Source organism: Mesoplodon mirus (genome assembly GCF_964341445.2).
Source record: "Mesoplodon mirus genome assembly, chromosome: 2".
NCBI lineage: Eukaryota > Metazoa > Chordata > Mammalia > Artiodactyla > Ziphiidae > Mesoplodon > Mesoplodon mirus.
Genome location: NC_138977.1, coordinates 185,688,366 through 185,710,728, shown reverse-complemented (window position 1 = coordinate 185,710,728; position 22,363 = coordinate 185,688,366). Strand labels below are relative to the sequence as shown.

General features: G+C 38.0%; 1 protein-coding gene across 2 annotated transcripts; it reads left to right on the top strand.

Annotated features, from left to right (window-relative positions):
* The first annotated feature begins 130 nt into the window (after nucleotides 1-130).
* Nucleotides 131-18,771, top strand: CISD1 (CDGSH iron sulfur domain 1). Of its 2 annotated transcripts, XM_082611340.1 has the most exons (5): nucleotides 186-270; nucleotides 2,388-2,448; nucleotides 7,073-7,167; nucleotides 8,232-8,437; nucleotides 18,354-18,771. In XM_082611340.1, exons 3-5 carry the CDS (start codon nucleotides 7,128-7,130, stop codon nucleotides 18,441-18,443), a joined length of 336 nt encoding a protein of 111 aa, XP_082467466.1. In that variant the 5' UTR covers nucleotides 186-270; nucleotides 2,388-2,448; nucleotides 7,073-7,127; the 3' UTR covers nucleotides 18,444-18,771. The 2 variants fall into 2 exon arrangements, with proteins under 2 accessions (XP_082467467.1, XP_082467466.1); XM_082611341.1 differs by lacking the exons at nucleotides 2,388-2,448; nucleotides 7,073-7,167 and having other exon boundaries at nucleotides 131-270.
* The last annotated feature ends 3,592 nt before the right edge of the window (nucleotides 18,772-22,363 follow it).

The following is a 22,363-nucleotide window of genomic DNA, read 5'->3' as shown; positions in this document are numbered from 1 at the left end:
CCACCTCTTACGGCTGTCAAAATCCGGACTCAGGACTTCCTAAAGGCCCGGAACGCAGCTTCGCGCATGCTCAGCATCAGCCCGGCTGCTTAATACACACGTGCTTATGGCCTGCCGCGGCGCCTGCGCGTTCGCAGCCTGCAGTTCGCCGTTAGGACAGACGCCTGTCGCACCTTGACTCCCGCTGTCCGCTCGAGCTGGTCTGTGCTCAGTGTCTTGTGTACATTCTTGCAAGCGACGGCGCCATGAGTATGACTTCCAGCGTACGAGGTGAAGTGGGGCATGGGAGCGGGTGAGGCTGGCGGCCTGCGCACCGGTTGCAGCTCCCTCAGCACCTCTTCGGGCTGTTACGGCTGCCCTGCGTTCCCGCCAGTCTTGTAACCTTGAGATGGAGAAGGGCAAGCGCTCCGCGGACGTGCGGGCTCCCCGGGCCACACGGGGCAAGGGGGCCAGGTCAGGGTATGATCCCGGGGCAAAAGTGGCGTGGGGGCCATGCAGGCATCTACCCAGGTCTGGGTAGTCACCTAACTATACCGCTGCGCTGCTAGCTTTTCTTGTTCTTACCTGAGACTCCTTTCTGTTGTGTCACAGGGCCTGGAAAAAAGGAAAGGTGAAAACAAAAAACAAAAACCCTCTTCCCCCTTCTCAACGTTTAAATTACCGTGGAGTGAGAACGTAGATTTCCTGCAGCCCTCAAGCGATGCATGACTAATAACAGCTTAGTTTTGCACATTTTTTCAAGGGAAGGCACCCAATCCAAGGTCTTCAGTTTTCCCAGGGTTTTTTGTTCTTGCTGTTTTTTGTTTTTAATGCCTCTGGCATCTGGACCTCGGTGGCAGTAGTCCAGGAGAGAGGATTGAAAACTGAGCTCATTGAGCCTTCACCTTTCTCAGCCTTGCTTCCCTTGTGCTAGTACCTAGCGTTTGGAAATGTTACTTCACAGAAGGTCCGATTAAAATTAAGAGACTTTCTAGAGCTTCACTTTATAACAATTCTTGGTGATAGTATAATTGTTAATATAATAGTTTGTACCGCTACGGGATACACGTGATCTTTGCCCAGGTATAAAATACCACTCTCAAGGTTTGGTTACCTGTAACAGTAGTTAGGTAAAGGTAGATTGTCCAGAAATTAATTTAAAATAATCTACTTGATTCATTTAGTAAATATTGAGCATCTGGAGTGCCAGGTTCTGTAAAAGGTCCCTACTAACTTGGCCCTAATTTTGTAATAGATTCTATAAATTGGAGAATTCCACTTGTTGCCAAAAGTTATCTGTCAGAGTGAGGGTGATAACCCATGACATTTTTAAATTACTAATACGGTATATAGGAGGTAATTATTTGCAAAACATATTTCAAAGGATACTCATCTTTAGGCTCCTTTAAATAGAGTCACCTTCGTACATTTAAAATAGGGAGTGATTTTTATTGTAAAAAAAATTTTTTTCCGAGGAATAAGACAGTTTTGTAAAATAAGATATTCATGTGACTTGAGCCACTGATAATCTTATAGGAAGACAGTTTGCACTTGTGTGATATGGGACAAAAGATTCCAAAGTGTTTTTTTTTTTAATGTGGAGTCATTTTGTATAATTGGGCACTAAACTCTACTTAGGTAGCATACTTTTGAAATGTGAAATAGGTGAACCCTAAGACTCGTAAGACTATAAGCTAATCTTTCCTGTAATCAAGACAAGTTTGTTATTTTTTTGATCTAACTATATGGGAATCCAAAGGTGACTTTCCCATTATTTTGCCATTTTCTAAGGGATAAGAAATTGCTTCGTCAACTGGGTTATTAGCTTAAACTTTAGGTACTCAACTTTGTTACGAGAACTACTTTTTTTCGGCTGTGTTGGGTCTTTGTTGCTGCATGCGGGCTTTCTTCTAGTTGCAGCGAGCAGGGGCTATTTTTCGTTGCCATGCATGGGCTTCTCATTGCAGTGGCTTCTCTTGTTGCAGAGCACGGGCTCTAGGTGCACTTGCTTCAGTAGTTGTAGCACGCGGGCTCAGTAGTTGTGGCTCGCGGGCTCTAGATCGCAGGCTCGGTAGTTGTGGCGCACGGGCTTAGTTGCTCCGCAGCATGTGGGATCATCCCAGACCAGGCCTCAAACCCGTGTCCCCTGCATTGTCAGGCAGGTTCTTAACCACTGCGCCACCAGGGAAGCCCAAAAAGTAACTACTTTTTATTTCACCTAAAAGCATAAGGACTGTTGTGAGGACTATGAGCAGGGACCCCAAAGCCTTTGTAAATCACTTCTACCAGTGTTTCCTTCCTCAAATATAGTGGTGTGGCAAGGTAGGGACGGAATATCTGGTTTGTAATGTTTAGATCTCAAATTGTTCTACTCTCAGTGTTTAAACCAAACCTGTTCATTCCTATAGACTGAAAATCAATTTAGATCTTTTGATTTGGGGGAAGATGACCATGACTTTTCTCAGTTAAGTAAGTGAATTATATATTTTTTTTTATAATTTGTGTGTATATTATATAATTATAAAGGGCTTAGAATGGTATTTGGCAATGGTAAGCACTATATAAGTATATGTTAAATAAAAGGGTGTATATGGGCATGCAGAATTCTTGTTTATATTCAGGAAAAAATAATGGGCAGGTTAGAAATAAAATGAATGGCGATCAGGTCAGGACATGAATCTGGGAACGGCATTGAGGATGAGTGATTGGAATGGTAATCCGAAGATCCCAGTCAGTGAGATGGCTTTTTTTTTTTTTTTTTTTTTTTGCGGTATGTGGGCCTGTCACTGCTGTGGCCTCTCCCGTTGCGGAGCGCTCCGGACGCACAGGCTCAGCGGCCATGGCTCACGGGCCCAGCCGCTCCGCGGCATGTGGGATCTTCCCAGACCAGGGCACGAACCCGTGTCCCCTGCATCGGCAGGCGGACTCTCAACCACTGCGCCACCAGGGAAGCCCAGTGAGATGGCTTTTGATGCCCATTTGGTCGATATTACCAAACTTCTTTTTTCCTTATTGAGGTATAATTGACATACTTATACCAAACTTATTTTTTATGTGATACCAAATATTTATTACAGTTTTAGAAACAGTAATAAATATTAAGAAACATTAAGTGCCTTTCACTGCTACAGAGTCCCCACTCTCTTATGACCCCTCCTCATACCCAACAGATGACCTCTAGGAAGTTTACTAAACTTCTTGCTCCTTAATACCTCCAAGACTCATTGACTCTGCTCTCATCCTTAATCCCTTCCCTTCTATTTGCAAGGAAGAGATTATCTGAGGCTGTTCTCTCTATATCATCCAGATGCCATTTTCTCCTGCTTCCTTAAGCTCGTGCCTCAGTAATGATACCAATTGCTCTGAATTCTTCTGTCCTCTCACTCACAGGGATTTTCTTTTCTTCAGCCCAAAGTCACTCATAATTCACCCTCATTTAAAAAAAAAAAAAAGCCAACTAAACCAAATATTTTTAAAGGCCTTCCTTCTTCCTGCTGTCCCCTCAAGTCACTTTTTTCTTCATATTTTGCTTTACCCTCCAGTTACAAAATAGGCATTCGTCTATCTGCCTGTGCTTTATTGTACTTCCCAAACCCTGAGCACTACAATGCTTGTAACCAAAACTAAATTTCATTAGTTCTTATTCTCTGACTGTTATATCATTCTCTCTTTTGTTGAAACTAACTCATAATTTTCCAGTCCATTTAACTTCAACATATAAAAATACTGTTTGGGTTCAATAAATTTATTGAGTCATTTAAAGTAACTATTCAAGGGTTTGTTTTTATCTGAGAAGGAATGTGCAGATCATTCTGTGAATAAAGGAGTTAGCTCCTATGGGTTATGAACAATAAATAATAGGGGATTTGGGGGCAGTAGATGAAACAAGATTGTCAGTGAGTTGATACTTGTTGGAGCTGGGTGAGGGTAAATGGGAGGTCGTTACAGTATTTTCTGTGTATGTCTGAAGGGTTCCATGATGAAGTTTTTTTTTTTTTTTTTTTTTTTTTTGCGGTATGCGGGCCTCTCCCTGTTGTGGCCTCTCCCGTTGCGGAGCACAGGCTCCGGACGCGCAGGCTCAGCGGCCATGGCTCACAGGCCCAGTCGCTCCGCGGCATGTGGGATTTCCCCGGACTGGGGCCCGAACCCGTGTCCCCTGCATCGGCAGGCGGACTCTCAACCACTACGCCACCAGGGAAGCCCCGAAGTTTTATTTTTAATCTCAGGAAGTATTGAAATTCCACAGTTTGATGCAGTAGGTTAAGATGAGGCCAAAGAGAAGTCATTTGGTGTAAGAGCAATGTGATAGTAGGATGGACAGATGGAGTTGCAAATTCAAATTAGGAATCTATTATTTCTTTTTACTTAACTAACATTGAACACTGCCTGTGCACCAGGCCTTGAGAGAAAAACGTTACCAGGCACAGCCTACCAATCTGAGGGGGACCTAAGGGAGGCAAAGATTTAAACACAGCTCCCCTCCCCCCCTCCTGAGGTGGAAGGAACATTCTGATTCTATGGCAGTTGACACTGGGTAGGAGAGGACAGTTTGGGGCTACCAAAGGGGCTAAAGGAAAAGAAGCAGGGTGAGAGTTCTGTCTTAGGTTAAAGCAAAATGGTTTCCCACAGTAAAGAAATGAGTTATAAATATGGGTGGGGGATTTGGGAACAAGTTGATGTTTTCTCTATCTCTGAATAATCCTAAGAGAGAAAACCAAAGATTATACAAAGATTGCCAGGGGAAGAGTAAGAAAGGGAGGGATTATTTAGAAATGTATTTTTTGTATTTTCTTTATATTGATGTATTCATGGTATTTGTATAGATAGAGAACATTGTTAAGCAAGGTAGGGGCTTGATCTAACTATAAGAACACTATACCTTGAGAGAGGTGTACAGAAAAGGGAATTAAGGATAAAGTAGAAGAGGCAAAAATAAGGCTTAGGATATTTCTGGACCCGGTTTTGAAAGAATGTCTGAAAGGTGCCAACTGAAATATCTTTAGAACTTGGGTCTTGATATAGTCCCTTGTTCAACCTGAGATGGTGTCTGTTCTTAATAGGCATGTACACTATCAAGAACTAAATGTTACTTGGGTTTTATTGTTTGTTTACTGTCTTGGGTTTTCAATTCTTTCTCTATTGTAATTGTTGACTTTTGAATCCATCATCATTCTTGTCTATCTCCATATAGTTTCCTTTTCTTTCTTTTCCCTAGAGTTGCCAGTGGCATCCATAGCTTTTTGCCAGAAAAGACTGATTCAGGCTACAGTAGTGAAATGATAAAACAGCAACATTTTTCTTACTCTGGGAACTTTTATATTTGTCTCTAATGAGGTTAGAGAATTAGAATTTGGGAAGGGAGGAGGGATGGAAATTGTTTTCTTAAGACCTTATCTGGCTCTGTGAGTCTAAAAAGCTCATTGGAGCAAACGCAAAGCCATTTCCTAGCACACATATGGTGCTATGACATTTATAAAGGTTCATCAGTGACCCTCCTTAGGGGGTAGGGTTACAGAGTGCATGTTTTGATTCCCCACAGGGCAGCCACTCTTGGGTAATATCTAGAGTTAGTTCCCTCTGTGTCAGTTATTCTGTCATTTCTTCCACCATCAAAAATAATCCAAGGGAAGTAAAGGTTTTTAAAAAGTGACCATATGGATTCAGTTGGTAGTAATGAGAAAAGAGAATAGAAGGATGTTTTGATGGCTGAGAAAGATTCTTCTGGCCTATCATAAGTTTCAGGTAGAAATTCCTATAGGATTCTTTTTTTATATCATGAGACCAATTAATCCTAACCAATTGTAGTTGTTCTTTGGATCTCAGGCCTTTATGTAATATGTAGGCATCATTAAAACAAATCTGATAGAGATTACTTCAAACTTCACCTCAAAAGTAAAGTGTAACTAAGATCAACAGCACTTAGGGAATTGTATTATTTCAGTCTTTTGGGATATTTCCCTCTTTTAAGTTTATACTAAGGATTTAACTTTCAGCAAACATAATTGAATATATATGGGCAAAGCAGTATTTTAGCCCATTTTGTGATAGGTACATTAACTATTCAGAGTGGCTTTCCATTAGCTAAGAAGTAGATTGCTATAACTCCTGACATTTTCTCAAGGGACTTCCATGGTAAAAAAAAAAAATGCATCAGAAAGGAAGATCATGAATCAAGGTAGAAATCAGTAAAGTTTCAGCCCTGCTTGGAGTTGCCACAGAATGATACCATGAAGCAGCACTAAAATTCAAGGCAGGGAATTCCCTGGTGGTCCAGTGGTTAGGACTCCAGCTCCAGGACTGGAGCTTTCACTGCCGTGGGCTCCTGTTCAATCCCTAGTTGGGGGAATAAGATCCTACAAGCTGTGCAGCACAGCCAAAAAAAAAACGAAAGTATCCTTTACCAATGAGAAAAAATGATGACATTCATAATAAAACAAATTTTAAAAAATAATAAATAAAAATGTAAAAATTCAGGGCAAATCTACACAAAGTGTGTAGTTTAAAGTATCTTTCAATGAAGCCAAAGGTTTGAAGCTATCAAATAACTTATTAACTTTTCTCAGTCATACAGCATCTGGGAAGGGCATAAAGTTAATGTTTATTTTATATAGCAGGGAGGAATAGAACTGTTGTGTGGGCAGGAAAACAAACTAAATTTTTTCATAGAGAAAAATAACTGTTGAAAATAGAATCCAAGGAACATGCTAAATAGGAACACTTGATGAAAAGTAAATTATTAAATAAGCTAGAAGAGAAGACCAAGATAAAAGGAACTAAGTGTGAGAGTGGTTGTTCCTTTCCATTAGAGTTTTGTAAGAATGAACTCCAATTTTATGTAAGGAACTATTAGGTTCAATGATTAATCACATTAGTACAATAAGAAATTTGACTCAGTAGTGCAAGTAAGCCATACAGTTAATTATTCATTATATTTTTTTATTTGGTCTTGGAATGTGTTTTTTGTACTTATCTCTCTAGGGCTTTATTTGATAGTCTGGGAACTTATTTCAAACACTGTGAAGATCTGACTTAGGAAATGCTGGGACGCAGTCCAGTGCGTTTCTCCTGACCCCTGTTCAACTTCTTCCTGCAGTCCACTCCATGCTGGGAATAGACAACTCTCCTCTGAGGCTGAGGCTAACCAGACTATGCAGAACTCTCTCCTCTCCAAAATTCTCTGGAACTGGGGTAGTTGTTAAGTGCTTGGATTTCTAAGGGATCCTTGAAAAGCTACGTGAACAGAATAAGTAGATGGCCTATTAGTCAAGCAAATAATTGCGCAGAAAAAATGTCATTAAATTTAAAATGAAGTTTGTAGGGAATTCAGATCAGCCACCAGTGGATAATGGAAATTTAGAATTTATTAAAAGAGAATCTAACTAATTATATTATGTTTTCTATAAAATTAGTACCTTCTGAGTTTTATTTTAATGAGACACTTTGAAATTAAAAAACAAAAACAAAAACAAAGCTTTTGAATGACTTGAAGCCCAGAATGCTGCTGGATATATTCCTCTGAATGTTTAATGTTAAGGGTTGGTTTTGTTTTATTTGTCTTTTCTTTTTCTTTGGATACCAGTTCTGTTTGTGGTTATGCATTTTTAAATGACTAAAGGACCTACTATTTAAATGAACTCTGGGACTTCCCTGGCGGTCCAGTGGTTAAGACCCCACTCTTCCACTGCAGGGACCACAGGTTCAATCCCTCGTCAGGGAACTAAGATCCTGCATGCTTCAGGTGTGGCCAAAAAGAAAAAAAAAAGAACTCTGATGAGTCATTTTGTTAACATAATCACCTCCTGATTTTTAGAGGGATGAGGAGGGTCTTGTTTGTAATCTGAATTTTTATGGTCTTATTAGTAATCTGAATTTTTATATGTATCTTTTTTTTTTAAAGCAATAGGTATCTGCAGGCTCACAGGTTATTTTTAATCTATTTATGAACACTTTAAAAAGATTACTAAACTTTGTTTCTTCTCCAATTATAAAATAATTTTTAAGTTTCCCTATTCTATCTTAACTTAGCTAACAATACTGAATAGAAAATACACAAAATTGCCTCAGTAAGGGCTGGGGAAAGTTTTAACAAGGGACTACTTCACCAGTGTGTTCTGATCACTTTTTTAATGTTAAACACCTTTGACTGTTGGGATGCTTAGTACTCAAAAACTGGATTTCCTGAACGTTCGTGTTAGATTATTAGTATAGATTTTGGTTTTGATAATCATTCCTGTTTTCCTTCCCTGCTCTAGTTGAATGGATTGCAGCGGTTACCATTGCTGCTGGGACAGCTGCAGTTGGTTATCTAGCTTACAAAAGATTGTATGTCAAAGATCATCGCAACAAATCTATGGTAAACCCTCACATCCAGAAAGACAACCCCAAGGTAGTACATGCTTTTGACATGGAGGATTTGGGAGATAAAGCTGTGTACTGCCGTTGTTGGAGGTCCAAGAAGGTAAGAGAAGCAAGTCCTTTATGCCAGTGCCATCTTTAATGCAACATTTCGTTTAAACTATTCTGTCACACTGGTACCATCAAATATCAAGATATCCCTTCTCCTTTGCTTCCTTTTTTTTATGGATTCTGTTTTTCTCTGTTTTCTGTGTACTCTTCAGGAATATATTTACTAAAATGTGTAACCACCATGCAGTGAAATTGCATCGTACCCTCGTCGAGTTAGGCAAATATAACCACATTCTTGGCCAGAGAAGAAAGAAAAATCCCTTTATTTACGCTTAGAATTTCCTCCCCAAGTGGGTGTTAGCATTCAGTATCCCAGGAAAAGGAGTATGCAGCCTAAATACAAAGAGAAACAGAAGAGGTCATTTTTTTTCCCTTGAGATTTCTAGATTCTAGCACAAGTTTTAGAAATATCAAGAGAAACTTTTGGAAAATTACCCCTGAAAATTTCTTAACTGGTACATATGTATTGACCCTGTATCCTAAGCTTTCTTTAAGCTGCAGCTTCTATATTTAAATATCTAACACAGGATTTTTTTGTATATTTTCTTTTGTGAGAATTGCATTTTATCAAGTTCCGTCTGGAATTATCTCTGTGATACCTGCAGCTTTTAGATAGCAATGACAGCTGGTGATCTGAAGATGGTAAAATGCTCTCCTAAGGTCATCTTGAAAAGCTTCATACATTGAATAACTTCAGAATTTCTGGTATATTTAGAGAAATATGGTGAAATACTGTGTGTACTGCCACTATTAGCATTTAAATAAAATGGATTTTACTAAAGATGACACTATAAGGCCTAAGAAAATAGACAATAAAAATGATGTATCTATTTCTGAAAGCATGTTATGTCAGGGACCTCCTCCCACAGTGGAAAGCCATTATCACAAATCACATATCACAGATAAGGAAGAAGTCACATACTAGGTACTGGAAAGCATATTACACTAACCCCCTTCTCCGGATACAATTGATACTGTATAATCCAGTGGTGATAGAGTGCTTAGATTATGTCATTGTGTCTGAAAACTGCTTGATGAACATATGGAATATGAACGAAAAATCAATAGTCCCATTGCAGAAATTGTTCCTTAAGAAGAGCACTGTTCATTTGGAGTGTGGGATTGTTTATAAGTCCTAGTGGAGTTGCTAGAAAATAATCCTCAATAATATTCTGTAGACTAGATCTGGTTTGTTTTTTAAAAATTAACACCTATAATAGGTTTCATTCTCTTGTTGCTCACCAAAATATAAAAAGTAATACCTTTAGGGGCTTCCCTGGTGGCGCAGTGGTTGAGAGTCCTCCTGCTGATGCAGGGGACACGGGTTCGTGCCCCGGTCCAGGAAGATTCCACATGCCGCGGAGCGGCTGGGCCCGTGAGCCATGGCCGCTGAGCCTGCGCGTCCAGAGCCTGTGCTCCGCAGCGGGAGAGGCCACAACAGTGAGAGGCCCGCGTACCACAAAAAAAAAAAGAAAAGAAAGTAATACCTTTAGAAATTAAGGAATTTCTAAGTCCGGAGTTGTAATAGTTCTTTAGTCAGTGATCTTAAGTAGTTCATTTAGTTTCTATTACTATATACATGCTTGAGAACAGTTAAATAGTAAAACAGCAGGTATCATAGATGTGTGTAGTAGATGCAGTACGAATGCTTTAAATAAAAGGAAAAGCTTGTTGCACTGTGGGCTAGAATTTTCTGGGAAGGCATAGTGATATATACATGGGAGTTAAATTGCCCCTGGAAAGATTGGTGGCATTGGAATACACTAGCAAGTATTGGGGACTCTTTCTCAGAATCTGTGGGAAAGGACTCATGAGTGAAAGTGGGATCGATGGGGAATATAGTCTGGTCCTTGCACCTCCCTCCCCGCAGGAATAAGTCCAAATTGAGGAGAATCTTGAGTACCAGCATGAGGAATTTCTGCCTCCCAACATCGAGGAGCTTCTTGTCAGGGATTTCAGACATAAAGTTATACTTACACCAGAGTGCTGGCCGTGGGAATGGAGAAGCATGAACAGATACATGAACCATTTTGAGGCAAGGATCAGCCAAATGCAATGACTGATTTGTGTGAAAGATTGGGGGAGGAAGACTAAAGCTCATTGAAGTATCTTGCTTAAGATAGGATTGTAGGGTTAGAAGAGATGGTGCCATCAACGGAAATAAGGAATTCGGGGTGAATGGCTCATTTTCCAGGACACCAATGAGGAGTTCAATTTCAAAGAGTGACATTGAGGTGACATTTGAATGGAAATGTACAGCAGACAGTCTGAAATGTGGGACTAAAGCTGAGACATCAGGGTTGGAGATAGCGATCAGCAAAACTGATGAGTCAAGGGTAGGAATGCAGCAGATCCTTGTTACAGATAAAAATCAAGGGCTAAGTATGAAATCTTGGAGAATTTTCTGCATTTTGTAAAGAGAAGAGCCAAAAAAGGAGATGAAATGGGCCCCAGAGTTAGAATAAAACTAAGAATATAGTGGCTTCACAGTGGAAAAGGGAAAAGTTTCAAAGAAGGTTTGATTGTGAACATCGGCTTGTGCAAAAGACCAGGAGGTGAATAGACTATTATACTAAGACTATGGGGTTAAACAATTAGGCAACTGACCTTTTGGGGCCATTTTCACAGAATAATTAGAATAGAAGCTGTGTCCAAATTGATTACAGTATGAATTACTACTAAAGAAATACCAGAAGTCTAAATATATGGCAAAATTTTGGTAAATATGACAGTGAATGGAAAGAAAAAAATACGATGACTGCTTGAGTGAACTCTGAAGCTTAGCTTTGAAGCCAAGTAAAGGGCGTTTGCTTTGGTAGGGTGTTTCCAGAGGGTAAAGGGTCAATAAAGCGAATATGGACTTTTATGGACTAAGATCTTAAGTATTTCAGGAAGAATCAGAAATGGACACAGGCCAAGCTAGTGGTTTAAATGTTTATTAGACTTTATAAGTCAACAGAACGTTCCAGGATTATTCTTTCATCATACTATTTAGAGTTTCCCTTAGGTAGACTTTAAAGAAAGGAATGCGAGACCAGTCATTTTATTTTCAATTTTCTCAATGTTTCTTTCTTTTTAAGCTTACCTTTTATACCATTATTAATCCTCTTTGCATCTTTGATTTGTCGGTTCTGAATTTTCCCTGAATCTTGGGCACTTTTTATTCCCACATGAGTCGATTCAAAGTTCACTTTTAATATTATTCAAATTAGTGGATGTTCTTATTCTCCAGGCATCTTTGGAATCTCCCCACATTCCTGAGGTTCCTAAGGTTGTCACGCAGGTGCCACGTCACACACTTACATGCCTGTCCACAGAAGGCTTGATACCTTTGATTAGATGGCTATATTGAGTTTATGTTCAGTAGTTTTTTCCTCATACACCAGTTGTGTTTCTAATACAACAAAATTTAAACTCCTATCTAAAAAAAAAAGTTATGTGTTATATAAACTAATTCAATGTTAATTCATTATTTTTTTTAATTGAAGTATTGTTGATTTACAATACTGTGTAAGTTTCAGATGTACAGCATAGTGATTCAGTTTTGGAGGGGGTTTTTTGCCAATTATATTCCAATATAGGTTATTACAAGCTATTGGATATAATACTCTGTGCTATACAGTAAATCCTGTTGTTTTTCTATTTTATGTGTAGTCGTTTGTATCTGATGATCCCATACTCTTAATTTTGTCCCTTCCCCCTCTAATTCATTCTTAAGGTACAGTCACGAGTAACCTGTTGTGTGTTTCTAACATTTTGAGCAGTTTTCTCAGACCTAATGAATCAGATCTCTTAGTCATGTGCAGAGTTACATGTTTTTAACACACTTCATTCCTCCTCCCTTCCCCCCGATTGGTGTGCCCTCTGCTGTTTCAGAAACTGGACTGTTTCATAGTATTTCACAAAAGGGTTGTCCCTAAGTGAAGTGAGAAGGAAAGGAACCAATACAAAGGAAATGATTAAAGCAACTACAGGGAAAGATACTATTTGAGACAGTGGTATGTTGAGAGGGGTGGAAGGAAAGGAGAGTACGAGCACAGATTTCGGACTCAGCCTTAGAAAGAAAGAGATAGTCTTACTTTCGAAACAAGGTGAGGGAACATTGATGTCAGAGGGAAGAGTGTACAACATGGTCTTACTAGATTCCCACCCGCCACTCACCTCGGGTAGATTATGGCATTTGCTGAGTTGTGTATTGGCCATTGGGGAGGCAGGAGAGATTTGAACAAGGACAGCAGGAGAAGGCAGACTAAGAGATAATCAAGAAAGAGAGGAAAGGTGAACCAGTTCATGCCAGGAGCTCAACTGAAATTGAAATGAAATGTAACTGTGTAGAATAATTTTCTTTCCTTTACAACTTCCGGATTTGAGTTGGGTTTTTTTATTAGTGGTGGGTTTGTTTTTGGTGGGTGTGGGTGTGTGTGTATGAGTTATGGAAAGTCTCCACCCTATTAATGGTTAGAAATGGGACTTCCCTGACTGTCCAGTGGTTAAGACTTCACACTTCCAATGCAGGGGGCATGGGTTTGATCCCTGGTTGGGGAACTAAGATCCCACAAGCGGCACAGCAGGGCCAAAAAAAAAAAGTGAGTTGCACTGACTCCATTTCTTCATAGAAACAGTACTCTGATCGTTGGTTACATTGCTTGCCCAGTCCACATAAAGACAGTCTTGTAGGGCTTCCCTGGTGGCGAAGTGGTTAAGAATCTGCCTGCCAATGCAGGAGACACGGGTTCAAGCCCTGGGCCAGGAAGATCCCACATGCCACGGAGCCACTGAGCCCGTGCACCACAACTACTGAGTCTGCGCTCCAGAGCCCGTGAGCCTAGAGCCCATGCTCCACAACAAGAGAAGCCACTGCAATGAAGAGCAGCACGGGCTCGCCGTCACTAGAGAAAGCCCGTGCACAACAGCGAAGACCCAACGCAGCCAAAAAAATAAAATTTAAATTAAAAAAAAAAGACAGTCTTGTAAAATCTTAATTTTTCTTACATATTTTCCTACTATCATAGGTCTTACTAAAGTAAGTACATAAGAATGGTATAAAATGTCATATTCTCTTGTTTAGTCTCAAAGATCTCATTGCTTTTATTTTCTTTCTCAACCAAAGCAAGCTTGTTTCTCAGAGCAGTTTATAGTAATGAGCCAAATGGCCCCAGGCAACTTCCTTGGAAAATATAATCCAAACTCTAATTAAAAATACAAAGTTTGGGCCTCCCTGGTGGCGCAGTGGTTGAGAGTCCGCCTGCCGATGCAGGGGATACGGGTTCGTGCCCCGGTCTGGGAGGATCCCATATGCCGCGGAGCGGCTGGGCCCGTGAGCCATGGCCGCTGGGCCTGCGCATCCGGAGCCTGTGCTCCGCAACGGGAGAGGCCACAACAGTGAGAAGCCCGCATACCGCAAAAAGAAAAAAAAAAAAAAAAAAAAATACAAAGTTTGGCAAAGGAAGCTTCAAAAATTTTTTTTTAATTTTTTCAAGTAGAAGAGGTAAGTGAAGGATGAACAGTTATTTATTTCCATCTTGAATCACCCTAAAAACAGAAACATCGTAACTTGAGATGTGGGACCATTAAAAAGAAACAATTTTTTGTGTTTTTTGTGAATACCCTGACAAGGTTGCTAGCTTTCCAAGTAGAGAGCAAGGACCTCTAGTGTTTTTTACCCCTAGACATTTATTTCCACCTCTTCTCCACACCCTCTCTTCTCTAGTTTTAAAGGTGTTTGGGATTTGTAGTTTTCTAATTGGGTTAACGAATATGATAGGATATTTTCTGGACCTACAGGAAATTCAACCAATTTAATTCACAAACTTTTCTCCAGGATTTGTTAATAAACAAAGTTTAACATCTTAGAACAAATGTTAGAATCATCTGTAAGCTAAATTTTTTCTCATCAATTTTCTGATTCTTTTATTTTTAAGTATTGATACATGAGCTGAATTAAATATACCCCTTGTGTTTTTTGTAATTTCAGCTCTTTGCTTGACTTTTTTTTTTTGCGGTACGCGGGCCTCTCACTGTTGTGGCCTCTCCCGCTGCGGAGCACAGGCTCTGGACGCGCAGGCTCAGCGGCCATGGCTCATGGGCGCAGCCGCTCCGCGGCACGTGGGATCCTCCCAGACCGGGGCACGAACCCGTGTCCCGTGCATCGGCAGGCAGACTCTCAACCACTGCGCCACCAGGGAAGCCCCATACAATGTATTCTTAAGAAATTGCTAATCCTATCTTGAAATAACTCATTTTGGCTCTTGGTTGAAAAAAATGTTTAGTCTTTTCATTAACTTAAAATGAGACATCTCTAATGGATAAATATGAGAATGCCTAATCTTCACATGAAGTTTGGGAGATTATTCTGACTAGTGTTAAGCGATATAGGAAGTACTGTTAAAAGATATCTGTGCCTCTGAGCAGAATGATTTTGAATACCGAGTTTACATTTTAAAGGCATACAAAGCTTTATGTACTTTAAAGAAGCATGAAAGTTTATTAACAAATAGCCAGGATCTCCTTATTCACTACTTTTTTTTTAACTTTTATTGGAGTATAGTTGATTTACAGTGTTGTGTTAGTTTCAGGTGTATAGCAAGTGAATCAGTTATACATACATATGTACCCACTCTTTTTAAAATTCTTTTCCCATATAGGTCATTACAGAGTACTGAGTAGAGTTCCCTGTGCTATACTAGTAGGTCCTTACTAGTTACCTATTTTATATACAGTAGTGTGTATATGTCAATCCCAATATCCCAATGTATCCCTCCCCCCACTAACTACTTTTTAAAGATATATTTTTTAGATTGTTTTTTTCTTTTAATCTTTTTTTAAAATTTATTTATGTACTTGTTTTTGGTTGCATTGGGTCTTAGTTGCTGCGCGTGGGCTCTCTCTAGTTGCGGCCAGCGGGAGCCACTCTTCATTGTGGTGCACTGGCTTCTCTTTGCGGTGGCTTCTCTAGTTGCGGAGCATGGGTTCTAGGCGCACAGGCTTCAGTAGTTGTGACACGCGGGCTCAGTAGCTGTGGCTCGCAGGCTCTAGAGCACAGGCTCAGTAGTTGTGGTGCACAGGCTTAGTTGCACCACGGCACATGGGATCTTCCCAGACCAGGGCTCAAACCCATGTCCCCTGTAATGGCAGGCAGATTCTTAACCACTGTACCACCAGGGAAGCCCTAAAGAAGTATTTATTTTTTACTTGTTTACTTTTAAGGCCATGATGAAACGTGAATTTCCATTTTTAGGCAGAACCAGATTATTATAAAATTATATCCTCATTTTAGATGTATGGCTTTCTTATCTTTTGTATATTTCTCTACAGATTTCTCTCCTGTTCTTTATATATGGAGAAAAATAATTTGAGAAAATATATTAGTTTTCTAGTATTTTCAATGTGAGATTAAAATAAAAACAAAAGTTAGGGACTTCCCTGGTGGTCCAGTGGTTAAGCCTTCCAATGCAGGGGGTACGGGTTCGACCCCTGGTCAGCGAGCTAAGATCCCACATGCCTTGTGGCCAAAAAAACAAAAAAAAAACAAAAAAACAGAAGCAATATGGTAACAAATTCAATGAAGACTTTAAAAATAGTCCTCTTGAAAAAAAATAAAAGTTAAATATGCTATTTTAGTAAACTATTTGAGACTTTTTACTTTATGAATATTTCATTTTTCAGAAATGTATTTTATAACCTGTGGGCATAAAACCATACAGTGACGTGTTTTATGTGTGCTATTTATAAAAATGGAGTTTTTTTACAATGTAAACTTTTATTCTCACTATAAAATCATCTGTGTTTGTTTATTAAACATATGTCACTTTGAAATGCTGTTCTTTGCTGTGGGATACATTTCAGTTTGATATTTTATGGCCTGTTTCCTCATCCATGCCAAGAAAACACTGAAAGCTTGGGGTCATGTTTTTGTTGCACGGACTCGTTTTTAATATGAATATACTGTACCATATCTTATTGACAGAAATAATGTAACTTTTATATACATTGAATTTATATTGGCACCCCAAGATAGAATTTCTACTTGGAAATATAAGATGTGACGATACCTTGAGTTTTTCTGTAGTTTTTAACTAATTTACCACCTCCCAGAATTATATGCAGATCGTAAAATTAAAGTTGAATTTCTTTAACATCAACCAAATATTATTTTAATCTTAGAATAGACAAGTCTCATCAAAGTTTAATATTATATACCATCATTGCCTAGTTTCAGATATTGAAAATTACACTTCCTTAATGGAGTAATGGGTGATTTTACTCTTCAGGCCAGGACTCCTGTTACTTTACTCTTCTAAATAGGCTCCTTTAGTGCAACAGTGTACCTTATACTAAACAGTGAAGCTAGATTCTAGAGTGCAGGTACATTCCAGACATCAAGAATGAAACAAAGATGCTCGCTATCATCATTTGACATGAAATAAAAAATGAAAGGTATAATATAGAAGGAAAAAACAAAATAATGTACTGATAATTGTAAAATCCTGAGGAGACACCTAAAACATTGTTGCATTCTTATTTTTATCATTTAACAGTAGGAAGTACATACTTGCAAAAAGTGATATATACACACACACAGACACACACATATATTTATATATATAATATATATCAAGAGTAGTCAGGTATGAAAATATATACCTAATTATAATAATCATAAGACATGTAAGGCAGAAATGATCTTATTAGAAAATGCATGAGACCTGAGGATGAAAAACACAAGAGGAATAAAATAGGACGTGGCCAAAAAATTCTCAAGTTTATCTGGAGGAATAAATAGGTAAAGTTTAATAAAGTTAGGTAAAGAATAAATAGGAAAGTTTTAACAAAGAAGAGTAATGTGAAGGAAAACCAGCCCTACCAAATATCGAAGCCAATTTTAAACACAGTCATTATCCCATTATGAATATGATAATATGAATGATGAATATGATAATGTAGAATCTATAAATAAGCATTTTTATATGTAGAATTAATTTTGATAAACTTATGAATAAAGGTATAAGAATTTGGGAAGCAATCACCTCTAATAATATTGAAGCAACAGGATCTTAGAACAGAAGTTTGCAAATTGCGCTCTGTAGAACACCGTGATAACGGGTATCAAAGTGAAAGTGTCCATAATCCAATCAGCTTGGGAAGTTTGGGGTTAAAATAGTGTTTTCTATAGCAGAACCTCTTTAAAATAATAATATATGTTGTGATTTAACTGTATATGTTTTTTAAACACAGAATGAAGTTAAATCAGAATATTTTGCAGGACTTATTAATTTGCAGAGCTCACTCTGGGAAACACTGTTTAAAACTAAATATTTAGTTTTGTCCCTTTTCCTTCAACTGGACACCAAAATGTCTGTGTTTTCTAAAATGTGAAATCTTGGAAAGGAATGGAAATTTATCGCATTTCCAGGAGAAAGAAGTCTCCATGAAGGATGATAAAAAGGGAAATACTTATTTGTATGAAAGAAGAGAAATTAAAGATATGAACAAATAAGCAAAATAACAAGTGTTGGGTAAAAAATTGCTGCAAAGATGATCAGCAAAAGGATAATGAACAGATTGATTTTAAACAAATGAACTTAGGCTCTTACCAATAGATAGGCCATGGATGTAGTTCACTAGAAAGGAAATATAACTAGTACGTAAACATGGAAAAGGTTTTCCACATCCACAATCAAATGTCACAAATGGAAATTCAATTAATGATCTGTGTATTATCCACAAGTCAATTTCTTCCTCCTCCTTAGTGTGTACACTTTACATATGCTCATTAAGAAAACCTGTAAAAGGTAGCCAAGAAAAATCTATTGAGTTATCATGTCATATGTGAATTAAGCATCACCCCCACCCTGCCAAACGTAATACTGATTTTGCAATTAGACATTTCACATTCTTTCTCTTCCTAGTTCCCACTCTGTGATGGCTCTCACACAAAACACAATGAAGAAACTGGAGACAACGTGGGACCTCTGATCATTAAGAAAAAAGACACTTAAATGGACACTTTTGATGCTGCAGACCAACTTGTCATGATGTTTCCTGATCGTTTAATTAGAATGAGTACCACTTGTGTCTAATTCACCTCCCCTGGGTTCTAGATGTGGTATATTGCAAACTACAGCTTTCATATTCACGGCATTTGCCTTATTTGTTGAACCATCGTGGTGCACATTTGTTGAAACAAAAAAAAAAGGAAAAAGGAAAATCCAGTCTCATGGACTGTGGGTTATTTTGGTCTTGTAAGGATCCGTTTCTTTACATTTAAAAATGACATTACAATATAGTTGTATGGCGAGTTAACGTATTAAATTATTCTCAAAATCATGTATGTGCAGATTGTACTTGTAAGTTTCAAAGAAAAATTAGCACCATTTAATATTACTTAGTTAACCTAGAAAGTAAACTGGGTGTGATTAAACTACGTTAATCTCTTAATAACAATCTAGGAAAAATCTTTTATGACCTTGGTTTTCTTCTTGAACGTGGTAGTGACACTGAGAAAATACAGCTTCTGTGTTTTCAATCAAAATGAACTTTGAATGTTAATTCTGCTTAATTATAAGTGGACCAGGTCAATAATAAAGGGACAGTAACTTCTTTGTATTCATCTTCATGGATATTTAATTGATCCATTAAAGAAACCAGTAGTGGAAATTTAGATCAAAGTGATATGAGATTTAAAGTTGTCATGAAGGATGTCTTAAAATGTAATAATGTTCCAGAATTCTAGCCAAGGATTGGCAAACACTTGAATTGGGGACACTGAGGAATTGGAACACAAAATGTCAAGTCTCCTGTACGCAGAGCCACACATCCTTGACAGAAATAGTAGTCGTGAGGGAAGATCAGAGGCATGGGAAGATTTTTATTTCCTCATTCTTGATAATCAGGCACATGATTAATTCTAGTAAAGAAACTGTTTTGGGGAGAAAAATAAGAATTACATCCTCTTTTAAACTGTATAATCTTAAAAGCAAAAATTTGAAGACAAGTGTTTATGTAATATTCTTCAAAGAAACTTTCTTCAGACCAGAAACACTGCATTTCATTGCTGATTCAGAAAAAAAATATGAAAACTGAAAATAATTAGGAGCAATAAAAGAGTTAAGACAGGAGTAGTTTATATATATATATATATATATATATATATATATATATATATATATTTTTTTTTTTTTTTTTTTTTTTTTTTTTTGCGGTATGTGAGCCTCTCACTGCTGTGGCCTCTCCCGCCGTGGAGCGCAGGCTCAGCGGCCATGGCTCACGGGCCCAGCCGCTCCGCAGCATGTGGGATCCCCCCGGACCGGGGCACGAACCCGTGTCCCCCGCATTGGCAGGCAGACCCTCAACCACTGCGCCACCACCAGGGAAGCCCAGGAGTAGTTAATATATTTTTTAAGAGAAATTAGGTTTTTGGATTTCATGGGTTAGAAGGAAAAATATATACGTAATATAGCAGACATAATTTGAAATTGACAAAGGTAACAGGTAAACATTCTCATCATTTCTTTGCAGACACTTGAATTCTCAGTAGTAGTCCATCATGTTTCTACTTGGTAGGATCCAGAATTACTTTGGAAGTAACAGGAATCAGTACAACTAAAACATCAGTGTTCCTATATTAAGTATGATCATTGATATTTTTTAATGTATGGTTTTGTGTATTATAGGAGATAAAGTTGATCCCAAAATTGTGTGTACCAGTTTTTAAGTAGTCCACATGACTTAATTGAACTTGTCTTTAAGGCACATCCTAAGCACAAAATTTCAAGTACTACAAACCCTGATTCTACCTATAAGATTCTTAGGATGAATTTTTTCATGCCTCTTCCTCCTTTTTCAAATAAGTATGATTGGGTCAGCCATAGAGAGCATCATGCTTTTAAAGGTTAATTGTTTTAAAGAAAAAGACATCTATGAACTCCCAAAGTTACAGATAAAAGGACATCCTTTGAGGGAATTGCCCAGTTGTCCAGTGGTTGGGACTCCACACTCAATGCCAGGGTCCCAGGTTCGCTCCCTGGTGGGGGAACTAGGATCCCATGAGCCACATGGTGCAGCCAAAAAAAAAAGGGAGGGGGGACATCCTTTGAACACACTAAGCTGTATTCTTAATTTTGAATTTGAAATTATTATGAGTCATGCATTTTTATAGCTAGTGGGAGAAAAAAAAAACTAGTGCCAATTCTCAAAACTACTTTCAATGGTGTAAGTGGGTGATTATGATTATGGTAAAATTGGAAATGGTCACCTTATTGTCAAATGCAGATCTATTGTAGCATTTTGATAGTCCAGAATAATTAGATAAATGTAGTCCCACGGTCATGTTAAAATTCTATTACATGCTTTTGAACTAGAATTCCTTTAGGATATGAAAACCTTTTCATGTTATTAGTTAACCTAAAAAGTAAAGTAGGTGTGGTTAAGTTAATGTGAGCTGTTTTTACACAAAAATCATTGTGTACAATTACTGTTCTCACTTAAATACCCTAAATCTTCTAATTGCTTTTTCATTTGATAGAGAGATCAGGCAAGTGGGGCTCCCCAACACCATCACCATCTTTTTTTCTCTGTATCATTTATGTTTCAGTGATTTCTTCAGTAAGATTTTGTGCCAGGTTGAGAAGTTTCTAATGTCATGAAGAAACTTGTTTTGCAGTGACAAGTTTAGAGTGACGTACTCCTGTTCATGCAGACATTTATTAAGCATTTATTATAGACGATGTAATTGAGAACACAACATTTTGGAGAATTCAAAGCTCACAGTTTGGATTATATCATTTATGACTTGGGTTATATTATGATAGTTTATGACTTGGGGTTGTTTTCCTTGACAAATTGTAACAGGTGCAGTCATGTATACCAAGTCTTTCTACAGAGTAGGTGGGTTTATTTGATTTTATATTAGTTATGAATGATTTTGTTTTAAGGTAAACGTTGGTTAAGGTTCCTAATTAGCCACGTGTTCAATACTTGGGTATCTGTGACAGTGTTTTATTCTACTAGTTGTCAGAAGCTCTGCTTTTCCTCCCTGATTTTAACACTAACTGATGTCAGGCAAACCCACTCACCTCTTAGCCTTTTAATTGAAATGGTTGGACAAAATGGCATTTTAGGCATTGTTCCCCAATTCTAAGCCAAGACTAAAATTTCAGCATCCCTAAAGGAATAAAAAAAAAGGTTGACAGAAGGTCATCAACTTGAATTTAATTTTTATTACATGATTATACCAACTTTTGTGGTATTGAAGTATCCTTTTATGAAATGGCGTTGATAGTAGTATTAGTTGCTTTCAATATTCTTGGCAAAATAAAAAGTTGGCAGCCCTATATTGGCCCCCACTTTTTTTTTTAACTGCTCCATAAAATCTAAAAATCTGGAACCACGTTTTTATCTAAAGCCAAGGTTTTAATCTAAAGTTCTGGGACTTAGTAATTATTTTATAAAGGTGTAAACAGTACAGTTTTACTGATTTTGATATTTAGTTTATGTATTTGAGATTTTTCATATATGACTATTAACACAATGCATTGAGGCTACATCCAAAGTTATTAATGTAAAAGAGTGGTTTTACTTTCATTCAACTTACCGTCATGATCCAAACTAAGAATAATGTCAATCCATCCCAATCCCTTCATAACTCATGATTTTAAAGGATTAAATAAAATACACAACACTGAGATTTGCACAAGATGACTGTTAACTGCACATCTGCGTTTTCTGAGAAATGTATTTTTTATGGACCTAAGTATTTCATAAACAAAAAAATTGCATATATGAGCTGAAGTTACCAGGAATCATGCCCAAGTGGAAAGACTAGAAATAAAATTTTAATCAGTAAATGAGTGAATATCATTCAGATTATAAATTAAGGGTATTTATATGGTGTTAGCCCTAAGGTCTCTGAACAACAAAA

What these genes read in the sequence shown, in the direction of transcription:
- CISD1 (XM_082611340.1), top strand. Translation starts at nt 7,128, where the DNA reads ATGCAGAACTCTCTCCTCTCCAAAATTCTCTGGAACTGGG. An exon ending in CAAAATTCTCTGGAACTGGG is followed by an intron (nt 7,168 to 8,231) that starts GTAGTTGTTAAG and finishes TCCCTGCTCTAG; the next exon opens with TTGAATGGATTGCAGCGGTT. An exon ending in GTTGTTGGAGGTCCAAGAAG is followed by an intron (nt 8,438 to 18,353) that starts GTAAGAGAAGCA and finishes TTCTCTTCCTAG; the next exon opens with TTCCCACTCTGTGATGGCTC.